Source organism: Aaosphaeria arxii, assembly GCF_010015735.1.
Source record: "Aaosphaeria arxii CBS 175.79 unplaced genomic scaffold BU24scaffold_5, whole genome shotgun sequence".
NCBI classification, from domain to species: Eukaryota; Fungi; Ascomycota; class Dothideomycetes; order Pleosporales; genus Aaosphaeria; species Aaosphaeria arxii.
The window spans coordinates 2,248,133-2,272,060 of record NW_022983478.1 but is presented as its reverse complement, the minus strand read 5'-3'; the positions used below and the strand labels follow the sequence as shown (position 1 = coordinate 2,272,060).

At 50.3% G+C, this 23,928-nt stretch overlaps 10 protein-coding genes across 10 annotated transcripts; 5 read left to right on the top strand and 5 right to left on the bottom strand.

The window, feature by feature from the left end:
* Positions 1 to 401: 401 nt before the first annotated feature.
* Positions 402 to 1,895, bottom strand: BU24DRAFT_371814 (carboxyvinyl-carboxyphosphonate phosphorylmutase). Its single transcript, XM_033524481.1, has 2 exons — positions 1,313 to 1,895; positions 402 to 1,245 (listed from the first exon to the last, which is right to left on the bottom strand). The coding sequence occupies exons 1-2, from the start codon at positions 1,466 to 1,468 to the stop codon at positions 466 to 468; spliced, it is 936 nt and encodes a 311-aa protein (XP_033383292.1). The 5' UTR covers positions 1,469 to 1,895; the 3' UTR covers positions 402 to 465.
* Positions 1,896 to 4,651: 2,756 nt separating this feature from the next.
* Positions 4,652 to 7,682, bottom strand: BU24DRAFT_225515 (uncharacterized protein). Its single transcript, XM_033522100.1, has 7 exons — positions 7,279 to 7,682; positions 7,072 to 7,141; positions 6,635 to 6,992; positions 6,140 to 6,577; positions 5,821 to 6,089; positions 5,211 to 5,774; positions 4,652 to 5,152 (listed from the first exon to the last, which is right to left on the bottom strand). The coding sequence occupies exons 1-7, from the start codon at positions 7,324 to 7,326 to the stop codon at positions 4,794 to 4,796; spliced, it is 2,106 nt and encodes a 701-aa protein (XP_033383291.1). The 5' UTR covers positions 7,327 to 7,682; the 3' UTR covers positions 4,652 to 4,793.
* Positions 7,683 to 8,032: 350 nt separating this feature from the next.
* On the top strand, positions 8,033 to 8,590 carry BU24DRAFT_423870 (uncharacterized protein). The gene has a single exon (XM_033528360.1). The coding sequence runs from the start codon at positions 8,040 to 8,042 to the stop codon at positions 8,427 to 8,429; it is 390 nt and encodes a 129-aa protein (XP_033383290.1). The 5' UTR covers positions 8,033 to 8,039; the 3' UTR covers positions 8,430 to 8,590.
* On the top strand, positions 8,560 to 9,264 carry BU24DRAFT_225524 (uncharacterized protein). Its single transcript, XM_033522101.1, has one exon. The coding sequence runs from the start codon at positions 8,690 to 8,692 to the stop codon at positions 9,134 to 9,136; it is 447 nt and encodes a 148-aa protein (XP_033383289.1). The 5' UTR covers positions 8,560 to 8,689; the 3' UTR covers positions 9,137 to 9,264.
* A 129-nt stretch (positions 9,265 to 9,393) lies between these two features.
* On the bottom strand, positions 9,394 to 10,851 carry BU24DRAFT_349217 (NAD kinase; the record flags this gene model as incomplete). The annotated part of the gene is made up of 1 exon (XM_033523594.1): positions 9,394 to 10,851. The coding sequence occupies one exon, from the start codon at positions 10,849 to 10,851 to the stop codon at positions 9,394 to 9,396; it is 1,458 nt and encodes a 485-aa protein (XP_033383288.1).
* A 2,110-nt stretch (positions 10,852 to 12,961) lies between these two features.
* Positions 12,962 to 13,722, bottom strand: BU24DRAFT_225652 (uncharacterized protein). Its single transcript, XM_033522103.1, has one exon. It carries the CDS (start codon positions 13,619 to 13,621, stop codon positions 13,004 to 13,006), a length of 618 nt encoding a protein of 205 aa, XP_033383287.1. The 5' UTR covers positions 13,622 to 13,722; the 3' UTR covers positions 12,962 to 13,003.
* Positions 13,723 to 14,305: 583 nt separating this feature from the next.
* On the bottom strand, positions 14,306 to 15,768 carry BU24DRAFT_423866 (putative spermidine synthase). Its single transcript, XM_033528359.1, has 5 exons — positions 15,543 to 15,768; positions 15,292 to 15,472; positions 15,091 to 15,238; positions 14,790 to 15,027; positions 14,306 to 14,690 (listed from the first exon to the last, which is right to left on the bottom strand). The coding sequence occupies exons 1-5, from the start codon at positions 15,571 to 15,573 to the stop codon at positions 14,413 to 14,415; spliced, it is 876 nt and encodes a 291-aa protein (XP_033383286.1). The 5' UTR covers positions 15,574 to 15,768; the 3' UTR covers positions 14,306 to 14,412.
* Positions 15,769 to 15,953: 185 nt separating this feature from the next.
* BU24DRAFT_423865 (uncharacterized protein) lies at positions 15,954 to 17,234 on the top strand. The gene is made up of 3 exons (XM_033528358.1): positions 15,954 to 16,381; positions 16,432 to 16,452; positions 16,501 to 17,234. The coding sequence occupies exons 1-3, from the start codon at positions 16,205 to 16,207 to the stop codon at positions 17,161 to 17,163; spliced, it is 861 nt and encodes a 286-aa protein (XP_033383285.1). The 5' UTR covers positions 15,954 to 16,204; the 3' UTR covers positions 17,164 to 17,234.
* Positions 17,235 to 17,328: 94 nt separating this feature from the next.
* On the top strand, positions 17,329 to 18,716 carry BU24DRAFT_393201 (coatomer subunit epsilon). The gene is made up of 4 exons (XM_033525189.1): positions 17,329 to 17,442; positions 17,500 to 17,872; positions 17,937 to 18,072; positions 18,144 to 18,716. Exons 1-4 carry the CDS (start codon positions 17,415 to 17,417, stop codon positions 18,495 to 18,497), a joined length of 891 nt encoding a protein of 296 aa, XP_033383284.1. The 5' UTR covers positions 17,329 to 17,414; the 3' UTR covers positions 18,498 to 18,716.
* A 1,268-nt stretch (positions 18,717 to 19,984) lies between these two features.
* Positions 19,985 to 23,683, top strand: BU24DRAFT_493442 (tubulin-domain-containing protein). Its single transcript, XM_033533964.1, has 8 exons — positions 19,985 to 20,372; positions 20,427 to 20,614; positions 20,664 to 20,843; positions 20,896 to 21,458; positions 21,835 to 21,875; positions 21,960 to 22,126; positions 22,175 to 22,561; positions 22,608 to 23,683. The coding sequence occupies exons 1-8, from the start codon at positions 20,219 to 20,221 to the stop codon at positions 23,388 to 23,390; spliced, it is 2,463 nt and encodes an 820-aa protein (XP_033383283.1). The 5' UTR covers positions 19,985 to 20,218; the 3' UTR covers positions 23,391 to 23,683.
* Positions 23,684 to 23,928: the final 245 nt, after the last annotated feature.

The window sequence follows — 23,928 nt, the reverse complement described above, 5'->3', positions numbered from 1 at the left end:
TTTGATGTTGAGTATGATGTATAGGATCTAGAGTAAGATACGAGGAAGTGGTAAACTGTGGGGAAAGGGGCGGAGGTAGGTACAAGGCTTATGAGCCCTTTGGTATTCCTGGAATGTGATGGTTTTGTGGAGTTAGCTCATTTATTGACTGTATGATGTCCCCAATGATCGTTTGAGTTCCTCAATGTACCACGAGTACACGGTCAAACCTAAAGCTCGAGGTTCGCGTCATTTCACATTCCTGAGTCTGAGTCCAGACCCATAGACAGGACAACCATTCGGAGCACTGAAGCTGTCAATGTGAAGTTTATAGGCTTATTTGGTTGAAATTGTCATTGTCATGAAATTGGATGTAAGAAACGTCATGATGAATCGCTGCGTCTCTCGAATGCTCTCAACGCCCGCTATCCCAAAGCTCTTTCTCAAAATGAAACGAGGTAAATCGACAACAACACACCTTCCCGATCATGCTCCGTCTAGGTAGGACTTGCCTCCAGCCTCACGATCAAACGCCATGGCCTCGTTCAATCCACAAACCTCAAACATCTCCCTGGGGCTCCACCTCTTTCCGTCTTTCTCCACACTCTCCACCCTACCACTCTTCAGCAAATCCTGAACTGCTTTCCTCACTGCCGGATAGACGACTTCGATACCCAAGGCCGGGTAGATAGCTATCTTGTACCCAATTTCCCTCGCTTCTTGCGCAGTGAAATCTGGACTGACACCACCGGGTACATTATTGAATAGACAAGGCGTTGGCGCTAGATCCTTGACGAACGATTCAGCATCCTCACGTGTGGTCACGCCTTCAAGGAAAGCAACGTCTGCGCCGGTAGCTACCGCAGCGCGCAGTCGTTTGACAGCTTCGTCGTAACCCAGGCCTTGAAGAGCATCCGTCCTCGCAATGAGCACGATATCGCCGCCGGACTGCTCTCGAGCCATGACTGCAGCGCGTATCCTGCTCACGTACTCGTCGATGTCGACGACTTGCTTGCCCTTGAGGTGGCCGCAGCGCTTCGTCACGACTTGGTCTTCGAGATGGAGACCTGCTACGCCTGCGCGGATGTACGAGGTGACAGTTCGGCCCACCATGATTGCGCCGCCGTAACCCGTATCCGCGTCAGCAATGAGTGGTGTGGAGGGAGAAAGTGACGCGATCATGGCAGCATTGTCGCGCATGTCGTTCATCGTTGCAACACCCATGTCTGCCATGCCCAGACGTGACATCGTCGTTCCTGCGCCCGTCTGTTTTGTGTGTTAGCATTCTAATATCTACAAGGTGTGAACTCGTTCAGTGGAAGTCATGACGTACCATGTAGAGACAATCCACGCCCTCAGCAAGCGCAATTCGTGCAGTGTAACCATCGTAAACCCCAGGACATACGACGATCTTGTCTGGCTCTGCGATCATGGCCCTGAGCTTCTCCACTGCCGAGACGGTCTTCCTTGCGCCATTTGTGTTGGCCATGCTGGAAGATGTTGACTCCAGTACTTTTTGCTACCTGGCCTACAGGAAGTAGAGTCGGAATTCCGTGACTTATGGTTGTCTTAAATCGAGACTGTACCCCGCAAGTCTCGGGATGGTCGCACAGTATGTGTGTGGTATTGTTTCTCTCCCAGTTTGTAGAATGAACACCAAAGACTATATCTCTTGAATGAAATTTGGGTATTGATGGTTCGCAGATCTCCCGAACGCAGTATCGATGGTCGCAGTGTAAATAGAAACAGCCACTCCAGCTGATATTGAAAGGGTATTGGAAGGTTACACAGATATTGATTTGAAAAACACTGACAACGAGAACCTCAACACTTTCTTAGGCAAAACGAAATACGAAGATCTTGACACGCATGGGTATATGGGAGGTCGCCAATTAAGTAAAACAATTCTCCTCCAGCCCAAGGAAGAAAAAAGTAGGTCGAAAGTATTCAAACTCTTTAGTTTACTCGCCTTGTCATGACGAGTTAGCCACCTCGGTACCAGACAACCGTCACCCCCCCTCTCCAGCCCCAGTGCCCCAGTTAGTCTCAGCAAAAAACCATTTACCTTCGATACGGACGGGCAGACATCATTGGCGCCGTCGCATTTCGCATTGCCAAAAGAAGTAATAGGTGCGGCTACGGGAATGCAGGTCGAGGATTGGACGGGAAAGGTGAATTTGGATTGGGGCCAGACCCCACTCGTTGTCTTGGTGTGCGTTTTGAAGGACGATTTTCCCCGCAAAATGACACTTAAGAGTCTCGGAAGGCTGAATGTACGAGGTAGGTTCCCTACGCGGGCGTGGGATGTGACGTTGATGGGAGCAAGCCGTCTGCCGATGTTCGCCGCGGATGATGGATTCCGACTTAGAACCCGCCCGGTATGGAGAGGAAGAGCATCGGTGCAGACCGTCTCTGGAAATACGGGTCGAAAAGGGAAATTATAACCATGAAGAAAAGATAAGAAAAAGGAAAGAAAGGTTTTGACACTGAGGAACAAAAAAGGATACGTTCTCATATCCAAGCATGTCCAGAGGACGTCAATTTATAGAGGTACATAAATTCCAAGAGAGACTGACGATCATCACCAACCGCGCGCATGCAGCATCAACCACCAACAAATGAACATTTCAGCCCAGAGGCCGTCTATTCCACCTTCCTCACCCTCCATTATCCCTTGTCAATTTCTTCGCGTTTATTCCCGATATCGACTCGTACTTCCCAACTACCATTTCAACAACCGAGTAATGCTAGTTAAAGACCCTTTCTGATCCCTCTTTTGGCCGACTCCTCCCCGGATCTAATGCAACAACAACCACGACTTGTAAAAATCTCGGCGACTGTACTTCTATCCTCGTCGGTGCGGGTTGAAAACGTATGATTGCACGCCTGCAGACAAAATAAAGTAATCATGAAGCATGATTTGACATATGGGAAGGGGGAACAACGGTTGCCAGATTGCGGTGACCGCCGGGTACAGCTGACGACTAGGTACTGACTATTTGATCAATTGTACTCCGTTTAAAGGTTGGGATTCGTATCATCATTTGTTTTCCCCGTTTGTAGAATGCATTAACTACACGGAGGGATGTTCGTAACGAGCATCACGTATAGTCATAATTTAAAGTTTCAAGTACATACATATGCCGTACATACATACTTCCTGTACCACCACCACCGCTGCCGTCCATCCACCTCCGTCATTCGTTCATAGCGACCCGACCACTCCTCGACCTCGCCGTTGGGCTCATAGGAGAAGAGGTGTGTGAGTTTAATTTAAACTTTTGTTGCTGCACTGCACTGCACCGCATGTAGCTGTTGTTAATTTAAGCACGAATCCCCGATATCGTCATCACTCTCACACACACCTACTCGCTCAGTCGGCCGCCGGAGTCCAGAGTGCTTGCTTTGCACTATCCGGTTCCTGGAAGAGAAAGAAAAGAGACTATTTCACAGCCAGTGGTCGAGATGGGTGGGGACATACTCGCTCACTCGCTGGGGACTTTTTAATCCACGTACCGGTTGACCGCTCGTTGCAATTAGATATAAACATCGAACTCAAACGGACCCAATCGAGCGAGATGTAAACCCCTCGGGAACCCCGGACTGATATGAGTATTAAAAGTATGATTTCGACAATGCTACGACAAAACCATCGATTTCGTCCTTTCGTTCAAATGAGCGAGACGAAATCGAGTGAATGCACCGAACGGTTGTCAAACCACCAAACCCCACCGAGTTGGAATTGGACTCTTCCGGACGGATCGAACCCACCAAGGATCGAAATTATATTGGCAATAGCACGACACAACAGCTACGTAATATCGACAACACTGGATCAACGTATTTACATTTTCGTAGTATGGTATAGTATGTAAAGTACAAATGTACAAAGGCCACTTTGTTACGCTTTTCCCCAACGCGTTTCCGGATTCCCATTTTGGTATGTTACAGTACGGTACAGTACGGTTTATCTTGCCCTCTTCTCTCATGACGGTTCCATGGCCATGGAATGGATCTGGATCCGGCGTTTGCGGGGCCGAGCATAGCGTGACTCCGCTGGTATCGCGCGACCTCCTTTGGGGGAAGTAAAAGTGGTGGTTCTAATATACACAATTCGAGCGTAACGACGACAATCTCAAGTTCTGGTTTTTTTTCATTCCCTGGAGTTTGGGGCGTGGGTATTGTATGTATTGCGGAGAGGAGGAGATCCGTGGGTGAGGGCGGAAGTTTTTAGGCTTCCAATGCGATAACGTGGTTCGGTGCGGTTACCATCAACCATTCCTTCGGTACTTGCAAAAAGGTCCTCGACTCAACTTACAAGGAGATATTTCGATACCCAACACGTATGCATCACCAGCTCGCGTCGTGCTTTTTCTTCATCCACCCACATCCATCCATGCGCTCCAAAATTCGCTTCCAAGTTCACCTCTACGTCTACGGCCGGAGCAAAAGCTGGAACTTCGAGGATATTCGTATAGCCTTCTGTGCGGGGAAGAGGCCATTCGTGGCGTACTCTGGCTATGCAAGGCATCCCCCCCGCGTTCGAGGGGCACCCCGTTGATATCTTACTCGACGGTCGACGGATTGGGCACGGCTTGTTGATCAGTGAATTCGCTGACGAGCGAGATTATGCTGACTTTCGCCGAGGGATTCGGCTGGAGGACATTGATCGCAGCAGAAGACGTCCGCATTACCTGCGTGGTCCGCACGAGTATGATCGGGGCATGAGACGGTTTGACCCCAGGACGAACATCTACATTCAAAACTCCAGGGACCACCGCCTATCACGTTTCGACCCTCGACGTCTATCGATCTCAACCGAAGTTCATCGGCGCATATCCCACGTTCTCAGGGGGCATTTGCCCGAGCCCCTGATTCATGAAATCGTTCGAAAAGTCGAAGCTGGCTGCCCAGTCGTAATCGGGGAACTGGTCGAGCATGGGCGGCGCGGCGTAGTTCGAGGGGTCCCAGGAGGCCTGTGGGAAACCCATATTGACCGGTGGGGGTGGTTGTTGTTGCTGCTGCTGTGGTTGTTGCTGGATGGCGAGCGGTGCGTCTAGGGGTGGAAATTTGGCTGGCGGTGCGGTTGTTGGCGCGGGAACAACTGCGGGGACGCCGGCGCCAGCGGTGGGCGTGACTCCTTTTTGGTCGGCGAGTTCGCGTTTTTCGTACTCTGGAGACATTGTTAGTCCGAACATTCTCACCGAGGCAGTAGGTGGAAGTTTGCATACGGGGCGTAGTTGGTTCGGTGACGGCGGTCGATGGCATGGCGCTTTCCTCGCCATTGTACGGGTTTGCCATGTTGCCGAACTCTTCCCTCCAGTACCAGAACATGTCGAAGCTGACGCTCATGCTTAGCCGTGTCCTCAGTCTCAATCCCAATGATTCCAGGCGACCGTCCTTCCGGCGGAATGTTTTGGTGCTGTGCCATAGGTTCGCGGAGATGGCGGCGCAACGTTCACCCAAGTCGCCATTCTGCAGCGACATGTTTTTGCTGAACTGCACAGCCATGAAGAATGCCTGCTCTCCAGCAGCGAGATCAAGATGCTGAGCGATGGGGCTCTTGACTAGTTTGAGGATAGCAAATCCCGTGAGCGTAAGGGTTCTGTCTATAAATGACGGACATATGGTGAGAAGATTCGAGTTCTGTGCAAGACTGGTCGCAGTCCGAACGGTCAGTATGCAGAGGGAGTAAAGCCGGACCAGCGCCTCGACATCTGGACCTGGATCGATCGGGTTGGCGAAGAAGTGGAAGGCCAGGACGTGTATGCGGACGCAATTCAGATTGAACGTATCTAACTTGTCAGCGACATGTTTTCATGAATTGGGCGGGCCACTTACCGAGTTCACTTGGCGAAGATGGTGCGAGGCTCAAGAGTTGCGAGTCGAAGATGGATATCAAGGAACGAAGCACGCCCGCATCACATGCAGGGGATTGAAGGTCAGTCCGAACCATTGCTGACATTGCTCGCAGCAGAATGCTATGCACCTTGTGGTGGAACAGCAATTCACCCGGAAGGTAGGCGAGGAGATCCTCCCTCTCCCTCTCATCACCATCGAAGAAAGATTCGGCAATGACCAAAGGAGGGATGCCTTCAGCGCAACTCGTTCTGTCTTCCCATTAGCTAAATCGCGCGACAATATCAACAGGTGACGTTACCGTATCGATACAATGACAACATGCATCCACAACTTGAATCGAAGCATCTTCTGCTCTTGGTCCTTCTTGAGCGGCATGCGCGCGAAGTCCTGCCCAACGCCAGCAACGTGAAGTCCGATCTGAGTGGCGAGATGAACAGCGGCACCGCAAAGCACGTGCGTAGTGTCCTTGTACATAGAATTGGTCGGCAGTCTCCACGTGCAGAGGATGAGCAGCCCTTGGATGACCGGGATGGGCTCGGAGCGAAGGGCTATGGATGAGAAAGCTAGGGGTGTGATGAGATGGCTGATCTTATCAAGAACATGTGGATCCTCATTGTACCGCCTGGAACCAGTCACGACGATAGCCCAGAAGAGAAATGGCGAGAGCTCGTAGTGCTCATTGGCGCTGAGCGATGGGTCCAGTATGGGCAAGAGTTGATGATACTGGGAGAAGAATCTATGTCACGTGTGTTAGAAATGATGCGCGTCTGATAAGGATGTGTCGACCACGTACAGGGCGAAGCAGTCGTCTATTCGCTTTGCATCGACGACGTAGTTATCTAAGACGCGAGGCAATGTGGCAGTATGGCCATGAGAAGACCTCCGCGTCGGAGGCCCGGAAGGCGCATCATGAAAGGAAGGCGACATGGAAGCAGAAGCATCCCTGCCAGACTCATTCGAATACGATCCAGGGCCAATTGGACTGTAGTGTTGGCCATCGGAGGTGCCAGCATGGGAGGTCGGAGTTTGCATTACGTGACCGGCGACATCATGGCCATGGTGAAGATTCATCCGAAGTGCTTCCAGCTCCCTCCTCATTTCGGCCTTGGTCTGCCGCAGATTCCTGGTTGATGTGGGCAATATGCGACATTCTATGCAAAGGTATCAGATGCGGCTAACAGAAGGAATGATGGCAGAACGAAGAGCGACGACGACAATTGTGATACATACCTAAGCTCATCTTCTGGCAGCGACTACATGGATCATGCGGTGTCTTGTGTTGCTCGACATCGCAACGAATCTGTGGGCCGACGATAGCTATCAGCAAAACATTCTCCCGCGCACCCTCGTATTACGGGGGTTATGGTCATGAGGTCATGGCGTGAAATTTGGGCCTGCGGAGCAAAGAGATAGAGAGATACTGTACAAAACACATACCTTTTGCTGTCTGCACTCTACACAGGCCTTGCGCCTGGGGGTTGTCATGTTGGGTTGGTGGTATGTTCCGGCTCCTGTGGATGTGGATGCAGAATTGGGGAAGTGCACATTCCCAATTCACTGCCTACTTTCGGATGCCCGCACGTGTGTTCAATAATAATAATCAGAGCATGTATATGGAGGGAGGGGGAGGGAGAAAGTAGTTGCGGGAAAGCTGTTGGGTTGTGTAAGCAAGCAAGCAAGCCAGCAGATAGCAGCAACAGCTAGAGCAGCAGTACGAGGTAGGTAGAGCAGAGTTAGAGCGTGAAGGAAGCAGCGCGTGTAATTAGAGTTTTACGTCGTCATTCCGTTGGGTCTAGTTTCGGATGGCGGGGGATCAGAGTGTGGTCCAACTCCTCAACTCTGAGAAGCCACGGCAGATTCGTCTCCGAAAAAGGACCGAAGGAATGGAAGGCAATGGTTTCAGGCTAGTTAGGTGCTTATGGGTGGTGATTTGGAGATGATTTTAATGCTGAAGTGGAGTTGGAGCTCCAAGTTGGAGGTAGGGCTGGCCGAGAGAAGGGAGTTCACATGCGATTGCGAGTAGTATGAATATGTACATGTACATCAGGTACGTACAGAACGGCTGCACAGAGATTTTCCGATGAACGATAGATGGACTGAGATAAGATGAGATGAGATGAGATGGGATGGGATGGGATGGATGAAGAGAGTGGGTGGAGACGGGGGCTGGTGGTAAGTCGTAAGTAGGTGGATGATTGATGGGCGATCATCACAGGGGAAGGAAGGATGCCTATTATGAGTATTATCTACGAGTATCTCCGCACAGGAAAAAGCATGATAACTTTAACGATTCCAACAAAAACAACCCATCGCGAGCTCAATTCAATACTCCAACTTCCACAACCCCATCTCCAATTCCACCTCCACCAATACCTCAATTAATCAATCAAGGCACACCAAAGAAAAGAGCCAAGGCAGATCAACATCATCCTTCGTCCTGTAGTTTCTTGCGCAATCCCCACGGACTCAACTCTGATCATCCATCGCTAACCCGTTTGCAGCCTGGTGGTTTCCCCTTCCCTTTGTCGGACCCCCCTTGGCCTTTTCGAGTCCATCAGATGAGAATCAACACCAATTGTATCAATTGAATGTATGGATGGGCAGGTAGGTAGGTAGGTGGAGCTCCCAGGTATACATCCCTTTCCTAGGCACCTAGAAATAAGTAGAATGGACACGTAGCGGACAAGCGAGCACGATCCATCCCCACCTCACGATCCTCTTTCGAGATTCCAAGAAAATACTGTGCAGTTTTTCCAAGTAGCAAGGGTAAGTGGTGTATTTAAACAGGGCGACAACATACTTGTATCTACGACTCACGACTAAGGCGAAAAGTGAGGACGAATTGGTGATGCGCAAGGCCACCAGTCACATCGCACGGAGCATTTTCCCGAGATTCGTTCCGTCATCGTTTTTCGAAATGTTCTCTTGTAGTTACACAGTAGGGGTGGCATTATTATGGATGATGATGCTTGGCTTATTGTTCAAACAATTCTCTGCTCATACACGAATGTATTCTCCTCTGTCTACCAATCGCAGGCACATATGTACATGTACCCTGATGCTACCACCCTCTGCATCCTCCCGGTTCTCTTTTCCAACCTTCCTCTGCAATGCTCTAAATGAAGTTTCATGTATATGTGGGGACAGAAAGGCGGTTAAGCGCTTTCACCAAAACAACAATGCGGGTTTTCTAGGATATCGTGCTCTACTCATCAAACGCTGCAACGGACAAAAATTAAATCTCCTCTCCTCTCTCCCTGTCTCTTTCAAACCAAAATGTATATGTCGCTGTTGAAGGCTAACGAATGGATGAATGAATGTACATGTCAAGAAAAGGAAGGAGATGAAGAGGAAGATTATCAAAACAAACAAGCAAATAGAGATGGGCTAGGCGGAAGTATCTGGCTGAACCTCAACGCCTCCAAACTCAACTTTCCAGTCCAGACACTAATTGGGGACCCGCCCAAGCAGCTTGCAAGACGAAAGGATCCTAGGAAGAAGAATAGAACGCCTGCCGAAACACGACTCGATGTCACTCCACAGGCGAATGGTTTACGGGAAGGGTAGGACAATGCCCTTCCTGATAGGGCTTTCCCGGTCTCCGGTAATTGAACCCTCTGCAGAGTACCCGGAATCGCGATCGGCCTCATCGTTGTCGAAGTCGATGTCGAAACCGGTATCTTTCGTGGTGCCGTCCTCGTCCTCCTTCTCGTCGCCGTCCCATGCCTTCTGCTGAGCGCCTCGGTTGTTCCATCGCAAAGTACGAGAGAGCGAATCGAACCACTCCGTTGGCTGAGAAAGCACAGTCGGGAAGGGGTACTGCGACGCGGCAATGGTGACGTGGTCGCCCTGGCGAAGCTCTACTCGACCCTTTCCGTCGAACGCGCAGTATGCAGTGGCGCGGGAGTTGCGGGGGACAGCCACACGAAGGAGCATGCTGTCGTTCAAAAGCATAGGTCGGAAGCTTAGGGTGTGAGGGCAGATGGGCGTGAGCAAGATGGCTGGGATGTCTGGGTGCACCAGCGATCCACCGGCAGATAATGAGTATGCGGTTGAACCGGTAGGTGTGGAGAAAATGCAACCGTCGGCTTGCACAACAGTCAATAGATTGTTGTCGCCATAGAGCTCAAGCTGGGAGACGTAGGGTGACGGGCCACGGTCGATAACGAGTTCGTTGAGAACCTCGAATTGCTCGGCCTCAATATGTTGTGGCGCACCGGGTGCTGCATGCTTTTGGTATCGGTACACCGTGCATGTGAAGCGCATGCGAAGGTTCACACGCATTCCAGCGTCGCCCATAATCTTGTTGAGCGCATTCTGGTGCTGCGCAAACTCAAAGTTGGTGAGGAAACCTAAGCTTCCAAGCGAGAAGGACAAGATTGGTGGTACGATGCGCTGGAACAGCCAGCTGGTGAAGAGTACAGTGCCATCACCCCCGAGGGTCAAGACAAGGTCGAACTTCTCAGGAGAAGTCCAGCATAGCTCGGGAGTCCAGAAGCGGAGCATGTCGTGGAAGCGCTCATCCTTGGCAAGTAGTGATGGCATGTCGAAGCGTTTTGACTTTCGCAGCTTGTGATCTACGTAGACGTTGACGCCGACATCTGAGCCATAGCGCGGAGTGCAGAGCAGCCACTCTGCGAGTTGCCGGGTAAGGTGGACGAGCTCATTGTCGCGGGCCTTGGTGACGATCATGATGTTCCGCACAGCCATTTTGATAGGCCGTCGTTGAAGCTGTTTCGCGATCTCGCGAACACTGGTTGCCGTCTGCATGAGCCTTGAATGTGAAATAGTGTCGTCTTCAGCCATCTCATCTAACACTTTCTCTAAGTTGACGGCCTTGTCAAACTTCTTGTGGTAGAAACAAGGCGAGGCGAGTGCAGCCATCTTACTGACCGTCATCTCGCTCGAATCCAGGTCAAGCTCCGAAAGAGCTTCGGCAAGGCGAGCATGCGCGAAGGAACCAGACGCAGTTGTCTTTGGGGCAACTGCCTTGGAATTTTCGGAGTCCATGACCACGGCGTCCATTGAATTTGATACAGACATTTTGCGCGAACCGTTAGGTCGTGACTGGAGGGCCTTTAGAATGGTCTGGCGTGGGATGGAATCAATGGAATGGGCACCCTTTCGGTGCTTGCGATTGCGATTTTCCCGGAAAGATGCTTTCGGAGGTAGCAAGGTTAGATTTTCTATGGATGAGGATTTAGATGAGGAAGTAAGCTGGGTGTCCGTCCGGATAGGGCCGTTCGGAGGTGGATCAGCGGGCAGTCCTGAGGCGGGCGCAGTGCCGCTTACGTCGTGTGTCACTACCGAATTTGCATCCTCAGTGGTAACAATGGAGAGAGACTGGTGGTCGACGTTTGGTGAGGGCGACAAGTGGGCCTGGGAATGCTCGTTATTTATAGGAGTAGACGAGGGCGTAGGCGTAGGAGTGGGCGTAGGTTGGGAAGGAAATGTTGCAGAGGGCGAGGAGGACCGCGGGTGGTGGGCGTCGTTGAGGTTTAATAATCTGGTGTCGACGGCGGATTTAACACCGGAGGCGGAGAAGGACTCGCGCTGTGGGGAGAGAAGTGGGTGAATCTTGGTCGGACTAAACGGCTCCCCGTGGTCGGCTCCCATGCTGGGCAACATTCTTGTGATGGATACGGAAGGAGTAGTAATAGTAGTAATAATAATAATAATAATGAGAACAATATTATTACCAAATTAGTTACTTGGTACGATGCTTCGACACGGTTGGTTGACGTCTAATCTATCGCCTCGGGCTGCGATCCTCGTGGACAAGTTGCGAACAAGGACGACGACGGAAATGTTCGAGTCAAACGCCGGTACCGCGGTGGAATAGGTATAGCGTGTCTTTGTTCGTTCGTTGAAGGATTGTGGAACTCAATGGGAAAAAAATACCGCGGGCTGGGTACACGGGACGGGCGAGACAGTAATCTGAGACTAATGTATCGGACGCAGTTGGGATGATGTTTCGAACGTATATGGCGCTCCGAAGACTTCCACGAAAGGAACAAGTGGTCCAAACGAGATGCAGGCCTTTGAATGCTGGTAGGTAGGTATGTACGCGAAAGGTAGGAAAGAAGTATTGTGCAAGATATTACAAGCAAGTACTTTGTCGTGGCGTAGTAAGAAAGGAAAGACGTAACCAGACGCTCCGAGTATTAGTAGGTGTATGTAAAATGTGAATGTGAATGTGTATGTGCAAGAAGGCGCTGATGCAATGCAAGTGATCGATCACACGCGTGGATTGGTGAAGACGATGTCCCGAGATGGGAAAAGGTGAATTCGGCCGGTTGGCGATGTCGGTAGGTGGTAGTCGGATGTGATAGTGGCTACTACTTCTGCATCAGAATGTGACGGACGGATTCGTGATAGCGGTGGTCGTAGTGAAGCCTTGGATTGATGGAAAAAGATAGTGAGTGGTGACGATGGTAGTACTAGTGATGTGGAGAGCCCGGCTCGACCTATAGGAATAAAGACATGCAAAAATAAAGAAGAGAGAATGATAACAATAGTGAAGCGCAAGTCAAGAATCAATTGACTGCTGTTTGCTTGGGCACGACCTCAGGCCGCGCGCCGATAATAGAAAGAAATGGCGTGAGAGGAATGTCCTGACAGGAAGCGGGAGCTAGACGGGCTACGATGAAGCACTCTATATTCAATTCCCATCGTCACCACCCCCGTGGACCTCTGGACTCCTAAGACTCGTGGATTTCCACAAAAAGGGCTACGAGCACCTATGCTGTATGCTGAAGACTCCCCAGTTCCGCACAAGCCTCAAACAACGAGACTCCTCCGTGGCGGCTAACCGCCTCAAGAGATGCCCAAACGAAGAATGTATCACCCTCGGTGGGCCGCCCTCCTCCCACTGCGCCATAGTCCCAGCGCTCCCTCTCAAGCTTCGGACAAGACGAGAAATCAGATCAGAACAACACTTTGCCCGTTGCGCATCTGTACACTCTGTACGAGACTGGCCAATCTTTCACCTTGTCCTTCAGGCACTGTTTCTCAGATGCCCGTTGCTTTTCCCTTCCATTCATTTGCAATCCCTACAAACATACAACACTGTAGGTAATCCTGCAGGCCGCCCCCCGTAGCAACTCTACGATGCCCTTTCTCTCTATGGCATCTCCTGTATTCCAGGTCTCACATCTCCGGCTCATTTCGACATGGCGCTCCCGGCCGGCACTTCTTTCAACATGAGAAATACCAGCAAGCGAAAAGTAAAGATTACCCCCTTAAGGACCTGTCTTTGGTACCGTGGGATTTGACCCTCAGGCCTATAACGATACCGTATAGCACCCATGCTAAACTCGTAGGAGGCTCTTATCAAAGCGCCGGCAGCCGGCATGGCCTCTGCAGATGACAGGAACATGCACGACAACAACGACAAATAGGCTTCGATTCGCTCCCAAGACGAAACACAGCCAGGGGTGAGCTTTGCCGTCTGGAGTTGTCTCGGCCTTCCCTCTTCTGTCGTCCAAGTAGACCCCCTCCCTCCCTGAGTAAGGTAAGCGAGCATTTGGAACATCTCGATTCCTAAATCCACCCCCTTCGCCAGCTCCCCACAGACCCACGACGAGACGATAGCAGCGGCGGTGAGCCAAACCTCAATGGAGATACTGCCGACTCTCCCGACTTCCGGTAAATCATACGCGTTGGAAACGTCCTCTCCCATCACCAGCGAGCAAAGTGGACTGACGTCTGCTGCCATGGCATTCCCTAACCGCTGTTTCCCACGATGTCCCCATGTTCGCCTTGGAGCCTTCGAAACCATGCCTTGCAAAATGGCTCATGTCGTCGCCAGTTCTAGATGGATCCTATGACTTGTGCCTCTCCTCGCTATCCGCGGCTTCCTGGGTGCTGTTACTTTCGTCTTTCGCCCCGTCTGACTAACGCTTTCCCTCCTGGTCGCCTTCGTCGTCGTTGACGACGACAACAATCGCCCCGTTTGGAACACGGAGAATTCCACACCTTACCTAACGTTTTGCTGCGACCCTCATTTTCGAGGTCCAACATGTCTCCAGCCACATGCACTTGATCAAACAATTGGGTCCGAAGGCTGTCGCGATGACCGCGTGCATGAATTCGAACGCGTGTTGATCATGATTCGTGCGGCAGCCGTAGCGCTGCATGCACTCACGGTGTTGGAAGAGAAAGACATGCCTCTCCCCAGACATTGTGCACATGGGTTTCGGTGATCACCGTTGTAAATGTTTTCTCACGCGGAACCAAATCATGGCTGAAATTCGGACTACATGGTCCCATATGTCGTTGTGATTCGCTAGTAACTGACGCCTCATGCTCCCCTTCGAATCTTCGACGTTGGGTGAGAAATGTCACAGGGACGGGCGGCTAGGTAATGATCAAGGGGGGCAATGGCAAACGTAATCCGCCCATCATCATCATCTTCCAGACACGATTGAAACACTGAACTTTTTTGAATTTACATTATTTTTTACTTTTCTTCATCTGGCTCTAAACTTTTTGCCTACGGAATGTCATGGTATCTTTTGTTAAATCGTAGATGAAGGCGTGGTGCAGATAAAGCGCCCTGGGGGAACTCCCTCATCGCAGAGCCTTGCGGGCGAAGTTGGGGAGGACGAAGGACGCCTCGTGGATGTCCTTGCTGTAGTACTTGCAGAGCTTCTCCTCCTCTTCCTCGGTCCAGGATCGGAGGGGCTTCTTGAGGTCGCGGTTGGCGTCCTTGCTGCAGACCATGAAGCCGATCTGGCCGGACGGATAGGTGGGGATGGTGGTGTAGGCGTACTCGACGGTGGGGAAGACCTCCTTGCAGGACTTCTTGAGGTTGACGATGAGCGGCATGTGGAGCCACTGGTTCTCGGCTGTACGGTTGACAAGTTAGCTCTCATAATCGCCCTATGTTGTGTGGATTCTACTTGTCTGTTTCGCCGTGTATATAGTTTAAGGAGGGGGCTTACAACCTTGAGTGGTAATGACACCACCTTCACGGAGTGCGCCATTGAGAAGCTCGAAGTAGGGCTTCTGGAAGAGAGCCTCGGCGGGACCCTCCGGGTCGCTGGAGTCGGTGATGATGACGTCGAACTGGTTCTTCTTGTCCTCCAAGTACTTGAAGCCGTCACCAACAAGGGTCTCGACCTTGGGGTGCTCGAAGCCCACGGCCATGCCGGGGAGGTACTTCTTGGAGAGACGGATGACAGCCTGAGGAGCGTAAGTTATCTAAGCAAGGTGATCAGTGAGTATATTCGGATTGGTAGAAAGTACCTCGTCGATGTCGCAAAGGACAGCCTTCTTGACACACTCGTGCTTGACGACCTCACGGAGGACACCACCGTCACCACCGCCAATAACCAAGACGTTCTCGGGGTTGGGGTGGGAGTTCATGGCAAGATGGGTGATCATCTCCTGGTACCTGATGCATCGTCAACCAATTGCTCTGTTCCTGCAAGCTTGTGTATAACATACGAGAACTCGTCCCTCTCGGTGCTCTGGATGACGTTGTCGAGAACCATGACGGTGCCGTAGTCGGTGGACTCGAAGATGAGGACATCCTGGTACTGGCTCTTCTCGTGGTGGAGAACCTCCTTGACCTTGAGGGTCATGGCCTGGCCAGGCCACATATTGGAGATCTCACGGAACCAGCCATCTGCAAACACAAGCAGAGTTAGTATATGCGCGGTGGAGTGTTAATTGTAGCAATTGAGATGCAGACATACCCTTGATGGTAGGGTGGACGATTTCGCTCATTTTGCGGGTTTGGTTGAAGATATGGAGAGAGGTGTAAGTGGTGTGAATTGGAGAATTGAATCTCTTGATAGAATAGTGGAGTGGAGGAAAGGTCGAAGCTAGACTTCGGAAACGATGTATTTTGGCGGTCAGGTTTTGCCCTAGTAGTCCGTTGTTGAAAAGAGAGAGATTATTTTTTCTTCTTGGGCTTCGTTCGATAAGGTTGTCCTACGATTTTTCCTTCCCCCACCCCACGCGCGTCATGCCCCGCCAACAATGATCCGCGTAAATTGATCCACTAGTACAAATCCGGAAGGGCCTTCCATTAGCATCGTCTACAGCGTGTGAATGGCTCCGTACGGCCCGCTGTGGACAACCAACTCATCATCTTCTCGTATATATATCAATGTTGACAGTTACAAAGGATTCTCGACTTGAAGAAGTATTATGCAAGTTAACAAGAACATGCACGTGAGAGCGGAGGGTCGGAGGGTCGATTTCTTAGAATGAAGGTCAGCTACATGAAGAGCAAGGATTAGCTCTCAATAGCTGTAATCCTTCATAAAGGCAGCAGTGTCAGCAACAACACAGAAATCCTGTGTCCTTTGCAAATCTTCATTATTCAATAATATCAACCTTAATTATTTGAGCCATGGCTGAGACTACCCCCAAACCCGTCAATATCTACTGGAGTCATGATCTACAGAACGTTGAGAAGCTACCATGGTACCAAAAGGAGCTTCAAGAGATAAACCCTGAGGCACGAGAGCTGTTCGAGAAGTACAGCCAGATCCCTTCAGAGGAAGTTGTCTCTCACATCACGCAATTCGTATGTCTACTATGTACTTGGGTTGTACTTTATCACTAACATAATACTAGAGAGATGAGGGGTTCAAAGTGGTATGTGAAGCTGTAATGTTGCCGGCCAACAAATACTAATTACAGCAGTTTCCCTACCCTTGCTTGGGGAAATGGGGTTTTCTCAATTTCAACATCCGCCGGAGCCCTCAGTATGACGAGATTCTTCGGCGAGTCAAAAATGGCGACAAACTCCTCGACATTGGGTGCTGCGTCGGACAAGATATACGTAAACTCGTCTACGATGGTGCTCCATCCGAGAACCTCGTCGGATCCGACTTGAAAAAGGAGTTCATGGATATCGGGTACGATCTCTTTCGGGATGGAACAACCTTGAAAGCAACATTCATTGCTGCAGATATTTTTGATCCAGAATCAGACTTGAAGACGATCGATGGCTCTATGGATATAGTTTACGCCTCCCACTTCTTTCATCTGTTTAACTGGGATGAACAGGTAGATGCTGCTAAACGAATGGTGGCGTTGTTGAAGCCCAAGGCAGGGTCACTTGTGGTTGGTAGACATACTGGGCATACTGTTGCTGAAGAAACAACACCAAGATTCAAGTTGGACAAGCCAAAATTCAGGCACAACGCAGAATCATTTGCTCGTCTCTGGAAACAAGTTGAAGAGGAAACGGGAACGAACTTCAAGATTGACTCGTTCTATGATGATGAAGCGTACACGGACAAGAACGCCAATTTTATGCCGGAGGGAACTAGAACTATTGGATTCAGCATCGAGAGGCTGTAGGAGATGTTGGCCTTTTTGGAATATCAAATTGCATTATTATAGCCAGCCAAGTTCATAGACATAGATTTCATTACATGCTTCAACCCGACCAATCATGACCAACCAACCTGCCAAGAGTCCGTTGCAAACACACCAAACACAGTATCGTGGCTTCAACATACATCGAAAGTACACCTCCGCCAATTCCACACAGAGCTCACAAGTCCCCTCCAAACTCCGATTTTAATACCACAATTACTCTCAACCTCACAATGTCTGACCCATACTCCCCCGAAGGAGGTAATTGCATCATTCCCTCCACTGATCCTTCGAAAACCCTACTAACGCACATGCTAGAGCTCATAAACATCCACAGCGCATTCCACGCCGGCGCCTACCAACAAGTCCTCGATTTCGACACATCCCCCTTCTCCGCTCCGAACCAGCTCCCGGCCCGAGTCCTCCAATTACGCTCCCAGATTGCCCTCGGCCAGTCCAAAGAAGTAGCCTCCGCGCTCGCCAGCGAAAAGACACCCGACCTCGTCGCTGTCCGATTACTCGCGGAGTACGAGCAGGGAAAGGATGTCGTGGAGCAAGCGAAGAAGCTCGCTGAGCAGCACGCGCAGGAGAACTTGACTGTCCAGCTGGTTGCGGGCATAATCTTGGACCGAGCGGGGGAGCCAGAGGCTGCGTTGGAGGTTTTGAGCAAACACCAAGGAAGTTTGGATGCGTACGTATTCCGCAGAGTAGCCGATTGTGGTTCAAGAGTCTAGGCTTACTGACTTTGTCCTCAGCGTTGCGCTCATCGTCCAGATCCACCTCGAACAGAACCGCACAGACCTCGCCATCAAGGAGGCACAACGGGCGCGGAAATGGGCCCAAGACAGCCTTTTGGTCAACATTGCAGAGTCATGGGTTGGCGTTCGGGAGGTAAGATACCAATTGCAACCCTACTTCAACTTTCCCTATAGAAGTCGGGAACTGATGCGATTTGAACCCAGGGCGGTGAGAAATACCAAGCCGCATTCTACGTTTTCGAGGAGCTCGCCCAAACCAATGCCTCACAATCGCCGCACTCGCTCGTCGCACAAGCTGTGTCTGAGCTCCACCTCGGCCGTCTCCCCGAGGCCGAAGCTGCCCTGCAGCAGGCCATCGCTATCGATGCGAACTCCGCAGACACTATTGCGAACTTGATCGTGTTGAACACATTACTCGGAAAGAACGACGAGGCAACTCAATTGAAGCAACAACTAGGATCTGTGGATAAGAACCACAGGGCATTGTCGGACTGGAAAGAGAAGAAGCTGGAATTCGATCAAGCGAGAGCGAAGTATACACCGAAGTTCGAGGCATAAATAAGGAAGTAACAAAGGCATGTGCATTCAGCGAGGCCGGACCTTAAGCTATGGAACGATGGGATTAGCTCTCCGGAGGCGGTCGCCCTATCGATGGGTTGCTTTAGTCTGTAGCTGGGTGATTCGGTCATGAAGATATGAAGCGGTCCTACGAATAGACAAATCCAAAACCAAAGCGTAGATCTCACAGGGTCTGCTATACCTGAAGTTTGCGGTTCCCCCAGGCTTGTGTCTATCTCTCGATAATGCCCCTTACTATGAATGGTGCAGATCTAAATCCTGAGATGTCAGGCATTGGTATTAGAGCCAGCTACTCCAGCTAACCTTCCAGCCTCATGGATCTCGGTAGCTGTCCGTTGATGCTTGAGCGGAAGCCATCGTTAGTAGTAGGGATCACCTTGCGAGCATGTTTCTATTTCGGACTCTTATGTGTTGCTGTAAACGGGTGCAAGGAGCCACCCAGCTTGCCATACGACTCCAAACATTCCAACCGTCAACTCCGAATAGAGTTGGGTCCGGGGAACGCTGCTAGTGTAGTCGCACGAACACAACGCATCTGACATGTTTGCAAGAGGGAAAAGGAGAAGGACCTGGTGCCCGGGTTGTGTCGAACATTTGATGACGCACCACAAGGCTGCATGATAAGAACAGACGTAGAAAGTTCATGGAAGTGATCTTTAATGTGTTAACATGGTCTGCCATGTCAGTATGTGACTTTCTAGCATTCCAACATTGCGTGTTAGGTTGGTAGAGGTTGGCTTAGCTTAGGACAATGAATATCCAGGGGATGATGACTGCATGCAGGCCATGCTTATCCAACTCATGTAAGTTGTACGTCCGGGCACGTAGTTTTCCAGAACGATTTTCGTCCGATAGAATATCAGGATATTCAAAAGTACTCCGTACAATAGCGGGCCAACGACCTCGTGATACCACACGTGGACATAGTTTACGACCTGCGTTAAGTCCGAAGCAGAGAGGAGTGGAGTAATGGAAAGGCTGGCGAATAAGCACTGATCGGCGCGCCAGGTGCGGTTGGAAATGTGGACCATCCGAGCATTCGGTACCCACGCATCCACGGCAAAGATGGTCCTATTGACTTCAATTCTCTGTCTTTCGAGCTCGATCTCTCTACGACGCCGAAAGTATGGAATCTTAATGGCAAGACTGCATTGGTGGGATGTTAAGTGACAATAGTGCCCCTGCAATTCGAAAGCTAGAAACGTTACTGGTCTTATGTTTCGACACCGAAACGCATTGGAAGACCTCAAACCCGGAATGTGTGGCGTCGGATTCATGTGTATCCGAGATGCCCTGTGAGCAGACTCAACTTTAGCGCTCAGCCAATACGGGCCCACCCAATACCCAATTTGGTCGTTAGAGACGCTCTGCGATACCATTGTTGGTATGACGGCTTTCAGGCTATGTAAAGAAATGGGCTTGAAGACGACTAGACGCTTGCAGAGGCTGCAGGTGCCAGCAGCGTGTTCACTCGTAGGGCCATAGGTGTCCGACGGGCGAACCCTTTTTGCAGGTACCTCTTATTGCGGCCGGCTGCTGATCATAAGAACTAATCGCGCGTGCACACCTATATACTGCTTCTCACGCATGCTCTTCCGTGCGCCGGTTCATGTCGAAATTCCCAAATCAAGCCGCTGTAATCGTCCCTTTGCATTCGGTCTTCGGAGGCCTGTGTTCAAACTAGCCCCAGCTCGGTAATCATGATTGAGAGGACAGTCGACTACACGCCTGAGACGGTGGAAACACCGCTGCTGGAAAACATGGTAGTACCACCAGTTTTCAAAGCATTAACTCGGGATATCGACAAATTCGCTGAGCAGCCTCTGCTCGGCCCAAGAGCAGAATTCACACTACGTGAGTATTGATCAGCAACATGGACGCAAGGATCAAGACATTGACGCCATATAGCCAGCTTTGCGCTTGCTCGTAAGGATGTGTCCGGAAAAAGAAAACCCCAGGCAATCGCACATAGAGGTTATAAAGCACAATTCCCCGAAAACACTTTAGGAGCATTCAAGGGTGCTGTTGAAGTTGGTGCGGAAGCATTGGAGACGGATCTCCACATCTCCAAAGATGGTGTAGTTGTTCTTTCACACGTAAGGAAGGCGACCACTCTTGATATTTAAGTTGATTGACTGGGTATAGGACAAAGACCTGAAGCGGTGTTTTGGCCGGCAAGAGAAGATCATCGACTGTGACTGGGAATTTTTGAGCAAATTGAAAACACTGAAAGAGCCCCACCAGTCTATGCCCAGATTACTTGACTTGCTTGAATACCTGGCCGAACCAGGAAAGGAGGAGATCTGGTTGTTACTCGATATTAAGGTAAGCCGTGTATCTCCCGCTTGATGGAAGCTCGTGCTGAAGTGATCCGAAGCTCGACAACGACCCCGAGGATATTATGCGCCTGATAGCGAGCACGGTTGAGAGTGTACGCCCATCGCCGAATAAGCCATGGTCATCGCGTATTGTCTTGGGCATATGGGCAGCGAAATATCTTCCGTTGTGCTCACGGCATCTTCCCGGATTTCCCATTACTCACATTGGGTTTTCTATCCTTTACGCTTCCAGATTTTTTTCAGTCCCAAATGTGTCTTTCAACTTGCTACAAGGTATCATCATGACACCTTGGGGCAAAGCTTTCCTCAAGAAGGCGCAGTGTGAAAAGAGGCCAGTGTTTGCATGGACAGTCAATGAAGAGCGACGGATGAGATGGGACATCCGGCACGGACTGGACGGCGTAATCACAGACGACCCAAAGCTATTTCTCGAGGTTAGGAAGAGTTGGCATGAGGGGATGCATGAGGGTTTTGGGATGTTGATGTGGCTCGATGTTATTCGCATCAATCTCCTGGCCTTGATATTCGGGGTCCTGTTCCAGTTTAAATTCGGTTTCACAGAGCGGAAAACGTCGAGTAGAAGGGTGAATGCCGTGCCTGAGTGAAGAGCATCAAGATGCTAGCACTCACTAATGGGTGAAAGATTCACGATTAGCGAAAATAGGCATGATACTATAATGATGATAATGACATAAATAAAAAAACTCAATTTGAGTGAATAAATAATGAGAGAATGGCTTTTCCATGGTAAAATAGAGTGCAGTTATGCATCATTCGTAGAGTTACTGTGTGGTTTGTTTGAATTGACTTTCCCGATAATAAGCTCTCCTGGAGGTGGCGCGGCCCGAAGTGAACCCGCCCAAATTTCAGGAACGCGACTTCCCCGCAACGCGTCGGACCCTCAATCGCTGCACAATCAACATGCCTAGGTGGGTATTCGTTCAACATCTCTGCTACTGTATCTGACTTTCAAATAGGGAGATAATAACATTGCAGGCCGGTCAGTGCGGTAATAGCGGTACGTGTCTGCTCAAAATGTTGCCCTGCTTCACACCTACAGCGGTGCCCAATACATACAGAGGCTGACTTTCTCTACCAACAGTTGGCCAACAATTTTGGCAGCAGCTATGTCAGGAACACGGCATCAACCAAGATGGAAACCTCGAGGACTTTGCCACAGAAGGTGGTGATCGAAAAGATGTGTTCTTCTATCAATCGGACGATACCCGCTACATTCCACGAGCAATCCTTCTCGACTTAGAACCGCGAGTGTGTACATCAGAACACTGTAACCCCGACTGAGACTGACTGCAACAGGTGTTGAACTCGATCCAAAACAGTCCTTACAAGAACATTTACAATCCCGAGAACTTCTACATCCACAAGGATGGCACCGGTGCTGGTAACAACTGGGGAATGGGATACAGCATGGGCGAACAAGTGCAGGATGAAGTTCTGGATATGATAGATCGTGAAGCAGACGGGTCAGACTCGCTCGAAGGCTTCATGCTTCTTCATTCAATCGCTGGTGGAACGGGCTCTGGCTTAGGCTCATTCATGCTTGAGCGTCTCAACGACAGGTTTCCCAAGAAGCTCATCCAGACCTACAGTGTCTTTCCAAATACCCAAGACGGCGATATTGTGGTTCAGCCATATAACAGTCTATTGAGTATGCGGAGGTTGACTCAGAACGCCGACTCGGTTGTATGTATCACAAGCCAACGAGACAAGTAGGAGACTAACTGTGCAGGTTGTCCTCGACAATGGCGCTCTCTCTAGGATTGCCGCAGATCGATTACACGTCCAAAATCCTTCGTTCCAACAAACCAACCAGCTCGTATCTACAGTCATGTCTGCTAGTACGACAACGCTCCGTTACCCGGGCTATATGCATAACGATCTCGTCGGAATTGTTGCATCTCTTATTCCCACACCTCGCTGTCACTTCTTGATGACCTCATATACACCATTTTCGGGCGAGAATGTCGAACAGGCGAAGACCGTGCGTAAAACTACTGTCTTGGATGTCATGAGACGGCTGCTTCAGCCGAAGAATAGGATGGTTTCCACGAACCCCACAAAGAAGAGCTGCTACATGTCCATTTTGAACATCATACAAGGAGAAGCCGATCCTACGGACGTTCATAAGTCGCTCCTCCGTATCCGAGAACGGCGGCTGGCTACTTTCATCCCATGGGGTCCAGCCTCGATCCAAGTCGCGCTCACCCGCAAGTCTCCTTATGTCACGTCCTCGCATCGCGTATCTGGCCTCATGCTTGCTAACCATACAGGTATTGCTACCTTGTTCAAGCGAATTGTTGCGCAGTATAACACTCTGCGCAAGAGGAATGCTTTCTTGGAGAGCTACAAGCGAGAGGCGCCTTTCAGAGATGGACTGGGCGAGTTCGATGAAGCTAAGGAGGTAGTTCAGGGATTGATCCAGGAATATGAGGAAGCTGAAGACGCGGACTATCTCAGCAAAGATCAGGAAGCACCGAAAGATGAAGGGGATGATAAACGAGTAGGTGCATGATTCAGCATTAGCCCAGGTCGGCTTGCACGGCGCTCTCGGGGTTCTTTGGCGTCAACTTATGGGCGCATAGTCAGTTCAAGGTCCAGTCAAACATGATCAATGATACCATTTTGTTTCCGCCTGAACATGAACCTGATCACAATTCTGAATACATCAAATGAAGGTAGGGTCAAATGCGCAGCAACCTTGGGTGGTGTAAACCAAGACAATGACGGGGTTGGGCCCTCGCAACGATTCCCATTCGCCCATTTATTGTTTATGGCAATTGAGTCATCGCCATCTTCAAGTTATATACAATACATTCTGCATTTCAATGATGTACATCTATTCCAATGGTTGATGTTGAGCATACATCGTATTCCTACAACTGCATCCAATCAACGCCATTCCAGGGCCGCGTGGCTTTATAGTCAACCTTGGCACATGTCTTAATTCTGCTCAACGCCAGCCGTCTCAGTCCGTTTCTAACCACTCCAACTTGACGGATATATTGCCATATTAGCCTACAGGACGACAATCCTCTGGTATATTACAGACA